General features: G+C 30.3%; 1 protein-coding gene across 2 annotated transcripts in view; it reads left to right on the forward strand.

Annotated features, from left to right (window-relative positions):
* Window positions 1-13,716, forward strand: part of Rtnl1 (reticulon) — a 39,913-nt gene that overhangs the window by 19,454 nt on the left and 6,743 nt on the right. Inside the window, exons 1-2 of one of the 2 annotated variants that reach the window (XM_070313150.1) lie at window positions 1,402-1,897; window positions 6,633-6,668. In XM_070313150.1, the coding sequence (XP_070169251.1) occupies window positions 1,771-1,897; window positions 6,633-6,668 (163 nt within the window). In that variant the 5' untranslated portion in view covers window positions 1,402-1,770. Of the gene's footprint in view, window positions 1-1,401; window positions 1,898-6,632; window positions 6,669-13,716 lie in introns of those variants that run through there. The other variant, XM_070313149.1, reaches the window with a different exon arrangement.

The following is a 13,716-nucleotide window of genomic DNA, read 5'->3' on the forward strand; positions in this document are numbered from 1 at the left end:
AAAAAAAGTGTACAAACTCTAAAAATTTTTTCTTTATTAAAAACAATTATTTATTTAAATACTTGCAAAGGAATTAATTATTTTAATCAAGCAGCAAATATATTTGAATTAGTAAAATATTAAATAAAAGCGAAGTATGGTTTTCTGTTCGTAAATTTAAAAAAAAATTTTTGTATTTTTTAATCTTTATTATATTAAATTACTTTCAAAAAAAAAAAAAAAAAAAACCATTTTTAAATTTTTGGTTGTTTGTTTAAAAAACACAGGATTTCTTTATTTTAATGAATAATTTTTTATCTTCAAATAAATATTTTTTTATATTGAAATTTTAAATAAAATTAACAAAATGTATTTATCTGAAAAAAATTTCATTTTTAGTGCATATAGCAACAATTGGATGACGCTCGATGTGCTTCGATTACCCCGCGTTGTATTCGTGGCATATAGGGATATCTAGACAGATAACAAAATCTGATTTATTTAATATTTATATTTAGGAGATATCTCTAAATATATAAATACGCATTCACATAATTTCAAATCGTTGATTATATATGATAAAAAATTACCATTAAAATGTCTTGTACATATAAGTATAGTGACTTTTTTAGATCAAAGCAAAATTATTAAATGTAACATCGTTTTTCGCGTTAAAAATAAAATTTATGAAACTGCTCAACTTAATATTTTTTAAGCAGTAATCATTAAGTATACATTTCGATACGTAAAACTATATCTATATGCTTAAAAAATGACAAATTACTCTAAAAAAGAAGATCTTTTCTTTATTGTGTATAATCTTTAATTTTTTTTTTTTTATTATGAAATAATTGAACTCTTTTTCAAGGCGACTCTAAACAAAACAGTTCATGCAAATAGTTAAAATAATTTTTCTTCGATATTTTTGACAATATTCGATTTAATATCTCTACTATTTATAAAGACTTGTATAAGAAGATAAATTATTGACCGATTAGGGCTATTAGAAATGTTATTTCTAATATTCCTATATGATATGATAATATACAGTCTATATATATGACAAATAAAAGAAGATAATAAAACATATAATATATACGATATACTTATATGAATCCAAAAAACCTTGCTAAGAATTTCACTTTTTTCTTTTGTTAATATTTTTATCGTAAAATTTATCGCTTGATTAATTTTCCGAAATGATTAAAAAACGTACACGATTTTGTTCATAAAACTTCTTTCTTCAGATATCATTGCGATAATATACGTTCTGCGGAACGGTCAGTCTGTACGGTAGTCGCTGTTAGAAGGCTACCTCACGCAGTCTTTTAGATATGAGGTTCCGAGCAATATGGCGATGAGCCTAGAGAGTGGAAGGGGGAGGGCTCGGCGGGGAGGTGGTACGAGAGACCTCCAGTGGGTCGATAACAAGCCTCAGTCCTCATCTCGCTGTGTACGAGCTACGCTGTGTTCTCCGCAGTTCTCTCCCTCTCTCACTCTTTCTCCGAGAAACTGACAGACGTGGTGAATCAACGTCTCGAACGCTTCTTCTCGCGTGAATTTACTCTCGTGCTTGAGAAGGATTAAACGTATCTTCGTCGTCGTCGTTGTCACTATCGTCATCGTCGAAGTGCGTCATTCAACGCGCGCGCGCGCGTACGCCATTGCTTCCGCGAGCGTTCACCAGGTACCCAGAGGAGAGGACATCCCGTTCCGAATACGAACACGCTCGGTGAACAGTGAAGAGGGAAGTGCGCGTTGCGCTAGGATCCCGAAAAAGTGCGTGTAAGGATGGCAGACTCAGATGCATGCCCTGCCAAAAGCGTCGACGAGGGCAACCAGGTCTGCAAGCGATCCGGCGCCGGCGCCAGCAACCCCGCGTCGGCCAACCCATGCATCTGGAATATTCTAAACCCCCGTAGGTTCTTTTCCCTCCTCGACTCTTCACCTTACTTTTGACCAGAAGATGGTCGTTTTTCGCTTCGGTCGTTTCTAATATGGTTCGAAATGATACGGTTCGAAAAGACACAGTTCAAAACGTGTTCTGGACAGTTCCTTCAATCGAAATGGACGGATAATTGGCGCGCGTAAATCAAATGCATTTTTTTTCTATTTGAACGTCATGTAGCGAGCGTTTCTGTCAGGGTGGTGTACCCGTAGTAGAACGTAGTTTATTTTTGCCAGACGGAAATTGGATTCCGGGAGATGTCAATTAATTTTCGTCGACTCTTCCATGTCGGTGACCCAGGCTTCGTTCTGCGCAGATGCTACCTGCTCGGTATCGAAGAATCGCCGATCGAAAAACTGGGTTATCGATCATAGTCTGTTACCTGCAAGTAACATTTACGTCAACATCTCTGTCTCCCTCTTCTTTTTCATTCGTGTTTATATTAAACCTCGAAGGAGTCTATGAAGCTCGCTTGGATTTTTTTTCTCATCGTAGATGGAGTGGTTGTAAAAAAAATGTCAATATTTCGATACACGACGATCGTCGTCATTTTGCTCGAAAGGAACCGTTAAGTATTCGATTTATCGCGACAAGAAAGGAGCGATTAATTTATTTTCTTTTTTTATACGTCGATACGTTTGATGCAACTAAATTGTGGCAGCGTACTTTTAACAATGAAATAAATATATATTACACTAAAGTTTAAAGTGTTTACACAACTTACTTATAGGCATCTTGCTTAAGTTTCCGACATTTTACTTTACATAGTTAGCAAAATTGTATATTCTACCAATTAATAATAGTTAATGTTTTTTAAGATTCTTAATATTTTATGAATTACTAATATGGAATAATACAGATAGAGGAAATCATATTTATATAGATACAGATATCGAAATTTATACTTTATTTATAACACACGTTTATTTCGCGAACAGGTGAAATGTGCTTTCGCAGCACATTTTGCTAATAAATGTCACGATTTGTTGCAACTTGGAGCAATTATTATCCGGACCTTGAATTACGTAACGCCACGCGATCCAGCCGTGTGACTAACGTACAACTGACTTTCGAACTTTATCCCGTAGAAACGTTGTCTCCTCTCTAATCTCCAAAGTATGACTCTGACAACTGATTACTAACAATAAGTACATTTATTGCATAACTGAACTATCGTTACTTTTATTATCGAGTAAAATGGCCTGTCTTGGAATGGCAAGATAACGATAATTTTACTTGTCGCTTTTCAGTTTTGTATTATCTTTTTTTAATATTTATATTGTCTCTTATTTACGAGGAAAATATTAATTGATAACTACGAAGAAAAAAATATTGATTGGTATTCTTTTACTAAGAAAAATATTATATTAATGTATATACAGGGTGTCCCAGATCATTTGGAACAATACTCTTGTGCAGATAAAGCAGACCAAACTGAGTCGAAAAGTCATCTTCCATTTTTTTTTTTTATAACGCTTGATAAAGGAGTTATTATCGAGTAAAGTCTGGCCAATCAGCGCCGATCTTTAGTCAGGCGCACGTCGGTGAGCCGCGCGCCGTGAAGTGTGCGCTGTCGCATACTATCGGCCCTGATTGGCCAGATTTTACTCAATAATAACTCCTTCATTAAGCGTTATAAAAAAAAATGATACAGGACTTTTCGACTCAGTTTAGTCCGCTCTATCTGCACACAAATATTGTCTCAAATGATCTGTATACATAAATATATGTATAAGAACTTTCGCCTTATTCTCGTTGTATTCGTGGGTATCATTCTCTACATTGATTCCCTATAATGTTTCATTCAAATAATATTTTTAAAATTGATTTTTAAAATTTTGAAAAATGGAATGGATAAAAAGTATTTTGTGTGAAAAGTATGTCGCTTACTTTGCTGAAGCATCCGATATAATCCACCATACAACATCGTTAAATGCATAAATGTTGCATCGTGCTATTTCTGGAACAAGTATACGCAGAAGGCAACTTTTACGAACTAGCCTATTGCTATGAGCAATAAATTTTTAAATGTGTATCATCGATCGTGAAGAAGCGATATGTTCAACTCCAAAGTCAAAAGCCTAGAGCGGAATATATCAAATTCCAAAGCGACAGGAATCATATTGCGCAGTACATAATACCATCAATTGTCTTATAGTTATACTAAAAATAAAATTTTTTTCAATCATATAAATACATTTCAATTTTGTTTTTTTTTTTACTTAAATAAATATATACTTTGTTCCCAAAAAAGTTTTGTTATATTAAATAAATTAATATTTACACGTAATAAAAATTATAATTTTTTAAAATAATATATTTAAACAATTTTGATATAAAAAATATTTATTTGAAGATAAAAATTATTTATTAAAATAAAGAAAACCCTTGTGTTTTTTAAACAACTAGCCAAAAATTAAAAAAAAATTTTAAAGGAAGCAATTTAGTATAATAAAGATAAAAAACAAATTCTTTTTTTTTATTTACAAATAAAAGCGCACTTTACTTTTATTTTATATTTTATTAATTTAAATATATTTGCTGCTTGATTAAAATAACTAATTCCTTTATGCAAGTATTCACATAAATAATTTTTTTAAATAAAAAGAAATTGTTTTTAGATTTAATTGCAATTCGCGAACGTATTTATAATTTATTGGGGGTCTCGTGAATAATTCTCATGCGATATATAAAATTGAAGTGCAATATTGATGCAAACTGTATTGACGTTTTTGGCAATTAAAGCACGGCGCAGATATTTCGTATCACGCTGTCATACCTTTCTGCTCACTTACCGCATTAATGCTTTGAATAATACGGATGATAGGGTATCCCCCTCTCCTTCCTTTAATCTGTCAATTAAAATCTATAGAGCCATAAAATTGTGCCAACTAGGGTGACAAACTCTCTTTTATTGATATTATATTTCGTTTTCCACAGAATCTACGATACATATTTTATAATTATTACTTTCAATATTTGAAATATAGGACCGTGGTTATCAAATGTTCATCTTTACCGTAAAATATTTTAAAGTTATAAATAATAAATAAATTAATTTAATTTAATTATTTATTATAATTATTTATTTATTATATTATTAATAAATAAATTAAATTTATTTATTTATTATATTATTAATAAATAAATTTAATTTTTTTTATTTATTACAAATAAAATAAATAAATTTAATTTACAGATAATAAATAACGAAAAAGAACTGAGTGTTTTAATATTTTAATCGCGCATTCTGTGAGTTGCATGAGATTATTTTAACAACGAAAAAGATGCATGCATGAATGATAAGCTTATATACTTGTGTGCACTTGATGACATGTGAACATTTAATGACACAGAGCGCTATGCAACATGCTATGTGCTAAATGAGAAGATATTGACTTCTCTTTTTGACTGCCTTCTATTTCGTGTCTTGTTTGTTCGTTCCTTTAATTAAGGAGAATGATTTTATGCGTAGAATTACGAGATATAGTTCGTTGAATGAATAGCTCATGTCTAATATTAAGGTATCTCTAGATTTGTTTTTGAGATGATGTCACGCGAATTTTTCATAAATGATGACGATAAGATGAAACACAAATAATTAGAACAGGATATTAAAAGACGCTCTATATGTATATAATTTAATAAGTAAATGAAATTTCATTTTATATACATAAAATGCTTAATAAGTGCGATATTTGATAAACAAGCGGATATTTTTTCTTTTCGCTGTAACTCCGATAGCCTTTAGAACAATCCAATTATTTATCCACAGTAACGATCTCTCGTTCTTATCGATTTATTACATAAAAGCGGTTATTAATAAAAGCGTTAGCTAAACAATAAACTCAAAAAGGAATATGCGTCGTGTGAGATAGCTATAATATCTTATATTGTAGATCGATTTCTCGATTTCGTTTCATTCTTTATTTTGTACGATGCAATTTTATTTCTTACATATTTTGTGATGAACGATCTCTTTGTTTTTTACATCCATTGATAGTATGCTCATTAATATCGCCTTTTTCAAATGCGTGCAAATAATTCTCGTATGAATCTTTTATTCATGCTTCATTAAAATCTTTAAAATTTGAGTTACTTGTTATCATCCTAGGATTGAATGCTAATAAATTAGATATAGATTGAAGGATCAATCAGAGTTAGAAGCAATTTTTGATTCTAGAGAATAAAAAATTTTAATATCAAAGTGAAAATTTGTAACATAACTATTTTTAAGCATCTTGTTCGATTTACAATTAGTAAAATATTTTTTTTCATCTATCCTATAAGTTTTGATTTTTTTTATCATTCTGTATAATATTAATTGAGACCTTTTGGTGCAAATTCATTTAGTGATGAAATTTTGGATTTGGATAATTTTACTTTTTATTATTATAAAGTAAAGAATAAAAGAAAAATAATATAACAATTATGTTGTTAATGTGAACATTTTCTATAGATATTGATTATCAAATAAATTAAAATACATTTAAAAAAGAATATGTAAAGAATTTGTAAATGTTTATTTATAAAATTTGTTTAAAATATAGGATAAAAGAGATTTACACTAAAATTTTAATTCTGTTATTTAATAGGTTTTGCACTTCCAAATGCCTCAATTGTTGCTCAACTTAATTCATAATGATTTATACCTAAGTATGCCTAAGAATTGAATACTTATATATTATAATTTTATTGTTTCCAGATGCATGGTTTAATCCTGAAAGACTGAATCCGAAAGGTAAGAAAGCAGAGGGAAAAAGTATTGTTTCTTTTATATTTGTTTGTACTGTAGTAACATACATATGGTATATCATTGATGATTTTAATTATAAATATTTTGCAATCATATATGTATATATATATATATATATATATATATATATATATATATATATATGTGTGTGTGTGTGTGTGTTATAATTTATCAAATATATTTATCATGTATCGAAATTTTTTATGGTTTTACCATATTTCTCGATTCAAAGTGGCAAAAGTAATATTATTAAAGTAATCATCATTATTAGTCTTCTATTAAAAAATTTTTTTATGTCCCAGACAGCACAAGGATGTCCTTAGGACGTCCAAAGGGCATCCAGGACATACATGTATGATATCCTCAGGATATTCCATTGTAATCCTCAGATCTCCTCTGGATGTCCTGAGGAAGAGTAAATGATAGCCGTATATTAACCTCTGGAGAATCCAGGGAGATCCTGTGGAACATCCTAAGGATTTTTATAGGATATGTTAGGGATATTTTTCGTATGTTTCAAGGAGCAAATTTTAAAATTTAAATATAAATTAAAATTATGTTTTGTTATTTACTGCCAATATTAAAAATCTAATATTAAAAATAGTTTACCGTTCTTTAATATTTGAGGCTTTCGTGCTGTACATGAATATTTTAGGTTTGGCTCCCGGGTTTGAGTCGTGTAATATTTTCTAAACAATCCAATATCTGAATTCCCTATGTTGGGATTGCATCAGAAATTGAACTGATAGAAAATAATTACATTTGTAATTTCCTGTCAGTTGCTCTTTGCAAGCTTTATATAATTCTCATGACCAAATCTCAAATACGAGTTCGCGTGTCGCATAGCGGTAAACTAACGAACTAGCGGTTGAATACTATTGTTTGTAAAGTTTTTGGAATGTTGCGAGCAGTAATATTTCTCATGAAATATTAAATAAATAATAATTTTGGATAATGAAAATGTGCGCATCAAATTCAATTATTAATATTAAACGAAATTAATGTTAACAATTAATTGCACATATATATGTTCTCTGGAAATCCAAAAGACATCCAATATAATAGACAGGGCAGATATATCCTACAGACATCCAGGGGTTATCCAGTGGACATTTATAGGACATTAATACTTATTATAATACTTAAGATTTCTAAATTATATTAAATAGCCGACACAACTAAAAATAATTATGTATGCATATTAAATTTTTATAAATATATGTATAATAATATCTTAAAACATTCTACAAATGTCCTGAACCGTCCTGGACATATTCAGGATGATCCTGAGGATGTTTTGTGCTGTCTGGGGTATAACGGGCGCGATTGCAACATTCCAATCAAATCAAAATAATTCGATTTGATAAAACGTGCAAAAAAATTTATTATTTAAAATATTATAACGAATTTTTTAGATATAGAATGGATACATCTATCGGAAAGAAAAATATATTAAATTAGCTTATACTGTTGGAAAATTTGTGTTTCCTTGTTAAAAAATATGCCGTGACAATTTTTATATTAAATATTCAACACATTTATGTGTTAATTTAACATATTGTTGTTGTGTTAATTGAACTTAAATGTTAAATTATTAAAATAATTGAAGAAAGTGTAAGAAAAATACAATGGGCACATATTTTTAATTTTACACAATAGATATGTTCCGTATTATAAGTGACAGGATGGATTTGTTAAAATTTACAGAAAAAATGTTGATTTTATTCTACAAGAGGAATGAGGATGATTACAGACCGTAGATAACATTTTTCCAAGTTAATTTTATCATTAAAAATCTATTAATTTATTTCAAATTGCTATAAAGTTTACATTTAATTTGTGTTGAAATATTAACATAGTATTAGTATTCTCAGTCAACATATTTATATTGTGTTAAATTAACACGAAAATTTATGTGGACCGTTTGGGATATATATGTTAAATTTAACAATAAGCCAAATTTTTCAATAGTGTAGTTAATTTCTGCTTTCATACGATTGTGGCATAAAGGATTCTCGCTTAGCCGAGCGTGGAGCTTATCGCAAAAGGTCGTTCATAAATAAAGGGTCAAGCGTTCCCGGAAGGGACAAGATGCAATGATCGGTCCGACACGAAACACGACAATTTCGCATCGATGAATTTCTCTGCCCGTCCGTTGTCCGCCATTCTCGGACGTTACTAAATATAACGTCCAGCCAGCCTCTCGTATTGGTCCAGTGCCAGTTTTCCGAAGATCCTCGTCTCAGGGTTTTCGAGCCGACAGCAGTTCCCTTGATGCGAAGTCGTCGGAACCGAAACGTCGGTTCTCGGTTCCTTTCCGTATCGGTTTTCTGGAGTGATCGCACTCTTGTCGATCCAGTCGATTGATTGGATTCTCGCTAGTCATATCTTTTTTTCGTGTGATTAATCACCGATAGAACGCGGCCGGATGTTCGTAGGGAAAATGGCCATCACGAAGGAGGAACGTGAGTAACGATGATTCGCGAGAGCGATGATAATTTAGCACATGCGTGTCGCGCTGGTACTCGCTAAGATCTCGAGGCTACGTACGAATGTGAGAAGAGAACACGGGCTACATAGTAATAAATATGAAAGTTAAATGTAAGCAAGAAGGAATATAAAATACAATATCATTGAGACGTAACGTAAACTTAGATACAATGAATCGCAAGAAACGATTGATCAGTTAAAAAAAAATAGACGCGGTTAAAACAAATGAGTAATAAGCCCATATGCAAATTTTCTGTCGATAAGAGGCATTAGATTATTTTATTTATCATTCACACTTTATATCCTTTTTATATATATGTATATATATACCTTATATCTCTCTTATTTTCTACTTTATTGTCGCGGAATTGATCGAAAATTTGATTGTTCCGTTAAAATGCCGAATAAATAGTTCGAGCTCCCGTGCTCTAGGGACAGCTCGTTATATTACGTATACTTTTTGTCTAATTCTGTCGGTGCTTCGACGAAATACTTTGACAAGAATCCGGTCATCGGTAACTGGCATAAGGAAACAATTGTCTGGCATTGCAGATCGAGCGATTAATGGGCTAGATCATTGTTACGACCCTGAGAAGAATCCAATTATAGATAGCTCAGAAATCGCCGGTAAAATATTTCGTTGATATTTTACTCGTAGCATCGTGATGCTTTCTTCGCGTATATAATCGTTCAGAGAAACTGCGGAAGCATGTTAAAAAAAAGAGAGACAAATAAAAAATGACAAATCTTTTGCCCATGTATGACTTGCGACAAGATTTGCGAATATTTGTCTAGAGTCACAATATGTTTCTTTATGTGCCTTATTTTTCTTCGATATTTTACGAGTATATTTTTTCAGCGCGGTATCGAGCGACAGTGGTTTTACTTTATTATTCATACATGAACTAATGACATAGAAGTCCAGAGAGACTAGAATAGACATTGCGTACAACTATATATTATGCCTGTTCTCTTTGCATTTTTCTTTACATTATTCATCATTTGAGTTTTAAGTATACGCGATAATATAAGCTCATAAGTAAATTAGGGATTAACTCCAACGAATAAGTATTATGTCCAAGATATTACTCGGCACATATCTTAATTATATTTATTTATAGATAATATTATATATTAATAATAGGATGTATATATGAGAGAGAAAAATTTTCTCGAAAAATCACGCACGCGGATCACATTCGGATTCCTTTTATTTTAAAATTTTGAACAAAAAGTAAATGAAAAATAAATCAAATTTAAAAATATAATTTAAATAGTTTATTACGCAAACGTTATATGCGCGGGTAAATAAAAGTGTAATATATTATTAATGTGTAATAAAAGAGAAGAGAGATGCTAAACAAAAATAATATTTGTTTTACAGAGAATAATTTTTGTTTAGAGCTATATATACAGGGTGTCCCATTTTAAAGGACCCACTCAAATATCTCAGAAACACTGCGTTAAATCGAAAAATGTTTCAAACAAAAGTTGTGTGGCTTCAAGGGGGCCATAAGATGGTGACAATGATTTGACCTTGGAAAATCATTTGAAGGTCATGTGAAGGTCAACTTTAAAATCTTAAATGGAAACCCCCATTTTTTATTTAGTATTCTTGTAGCTTGCCTCGAGAGCTTTCCAAAACACTATAATAAACTATTTTTTTATTCAGTACTTTTTTGAGTTATTTTATATCTTAATCTGACATATTTTGATATAAAAAATAAAATATTCCGTAAAATATTTATTTTTTGATAATCTTACTGTATAATACTTTTATGTACAGAATAATGAGACAAATCAATTAGATCCGATTTCATTTATGAGAACAGTCGATGACGTAGCCGTTAAAATAATAGCTTAGCCCTGTCTTTTTCTTTCCGTTGGGTGACGCATAGTATAATATATAGATAAATCCGAGGGGGAAACCACTCGCACGTACAAATCGATAAAGCGGTGCCATATATGACGTCGCGTCGGCTGTAATGCATAATTTTGCACCATAAACGGGTACGACGGTCACAAGAATACAGAGCGAGTGCGTTTTACTTCTTATCACGGTCGCGCCTAGTTACATAGAGCTATATTCTAGCTATAAAAATCATTTTAAGCTATCGCTATTCTAATCGAGAAATTATAATGATTGAAATAATATAAAGATTTGATAAGTTCAATTTCAATGCTGCACGCGAAAAAAAAATCTTGTGACAAACGTCACAGTTTATTCGCGAATAAGGAATTTTATTAATATATATATTTATTATATTAATATAATAATTTTATTAATATATATATATTTATTAATATATTTTCTAAACTGTTGACAAATTCGTCCCAAATGGACTACGCAAATTTTTGTGTTAATTTTTAACATAATATGAATATATTAAATGATGATACTAATATTATGTTAATATTTCAACACAAAATAAATGCAAGTTTCATAGTAATTTGGAATAAATTTTGTGTAAAATCAACACATTTTTAATGATAAAATTACCTTGGGAAAATGTTATGTCACTCTCATTTCTATTGTAAATAAAATCAACATTTTTTTTCTGTAAATTTTAACAAATAAATCCTGTCACTCATAATACGGAACATATCTATTGTGTAAAATTAAAAATATGTGCATATTGTGTTATTTTTATCCCTTCTTCAATTGTTTTAATAATTTAACATTTGAGTTCAATTAATTCACAAGCTCAATATGTTAAATTAACACGTGAATATATTAAATATTTAACACACAAATTTTAACCGGCATATTTTTTAACAAGAAAACAAATTTTCCAAAGGATTATCGCATTTGATGTCAAAATACGGACTCAATAAAATTGTATTATTAATCGATTATTAATCGTTGCTTTCGAATAATCAAAGTAAGCGCCCCAGGCCTCGATATTTGCAAAGACGACCTTGTAAGACACTCGGGGCCCACTCTTGGAAGATCCGCAGTGCGGCAATGTATCATTCTGGTTCTTCCGCGCGTTCGATGCACTGCAATCGCGCTCTTATCCGATTATCGTACAATCAATCGATCCTGGTAGTTCCCTCGCTCCCCATACAGCACCGAAAGATTGCAAAAACGTTGCATAGATCTTACATTGAAACATTGTAATATTGCATAGAAGTTGCGAAATGTTTCTGCAATGTTACTGCAAGCCTGCGGCAATGTTGAAATGTCCGCCCTCAGAAATATTTCAATGTAGACTACAGTCATGTTACGGTGCAATGTATTTGTAATATTTAAATACATTGCTACAAATATGCAAAACGCTTCAAATTTAATACATAAACTTTGAGAACATATAAAAACATCCAAGAGAGATAAGAAAAAAGATTGTGAATTTACGCAATTACAACGAGTTGTTTCTCGCCTCTCTTGGATGTCTTTATATATTCTCCAAGTTTATCTATTAAATTTGAAGCATTTTGCATATTAAAAAATTATTATCAAATTTTTGCTTTTATATAAAAATGGGAACTATTAAACAATTTTCTGTTATCTAATTAATATCGCTATTTTATAAATTATTTACAAGTTTAAGAAATTGATAATGATTAAATAATTTAATTCATAAAAATTAAAATTTTATTTATATAAATATTAAACTCCATATCTTAAGTAGACAATAAACGGATAATTTTAAATTTTTCGGATAATTATTTGTCCGATTTCTGAACACTCGATTCAATATCTGAATTTTCTGTGTTGGGATTATATCAGACAAATTAATCTGATAAAAATAGTTATTATACCTTTAATATTACTAATCGCTTTTTGCAAGCTTTATAACCATCGTGATTAAAACTTAAATATGGGATAGATAACGCAACGAGCGCCGCATAGCGGTAAACAAACGAACTAGCGATTACCGAAAACTGTTTTTTGTAATGTTTTTGAAATGTTGCTGTAACATTCTCATAAAATATTACAATTCCATATTCCAATAATGTCTCAACAATATTTCATTGCAACTTGCAAGATTGTAACATTGCTGCAATGTAATTGCAATGTTCTGTGCTGTATGGGTCCTTTGTAATTTTTCGCGTAACAAATAATCTAGCGCCTCTTTCCGTGATGCATGCATATAGAGCAAATTTTATCAAGATTTGATATTTTTAGAAGACAATTAAAACAGTAGAGATAAAAATTTGTAAAATTGTTGTAAAATGTGTTGCAAATATGAATAAAATTTAAAACAAATATTGTTATTATAATACAAGATATAATACACAAATATCCTATATAGCACAAAACATTGTAACAATATTATTGATAAGTAAAAACACGCCATTCTACATGTAGCCAGATATCTTTTATTATTCAAAAATTTCGAACGATTGAGCGTGTTTTTTCTCTTCGGGACCATTTCATATGCTACATCTTTAGATCGTAAATTATAATATTTAGTTATTCTTGATAACACAAAGGCTGGCCGTGACTGTCTTAGTATATAGACATAATATTTAATTCCATCTCTAAAATTTCGGATATAAAAAAATCTTTATAGTTACGTTACTGCTCCATCTTTCCCCC

The sequence above is a fragment of the Polyergus mexicanus genome, unplaced genomic scaffold (genome assembly GCF_030449975.1).
Source record: "Polyergus mexicanus isolate NDT 795.1 unplaced genomic scaffold, iyPolMexi1.0 SCAF_23, whole genome shotgun sequence".
NCBI classification, from domain to species: domain Eukaryota; kingdom Metazoa; phylum Arthropoda; class Insecta; order Hymenoptera; family Formicidae; genus Polyergus; species Polyergus mexicanus.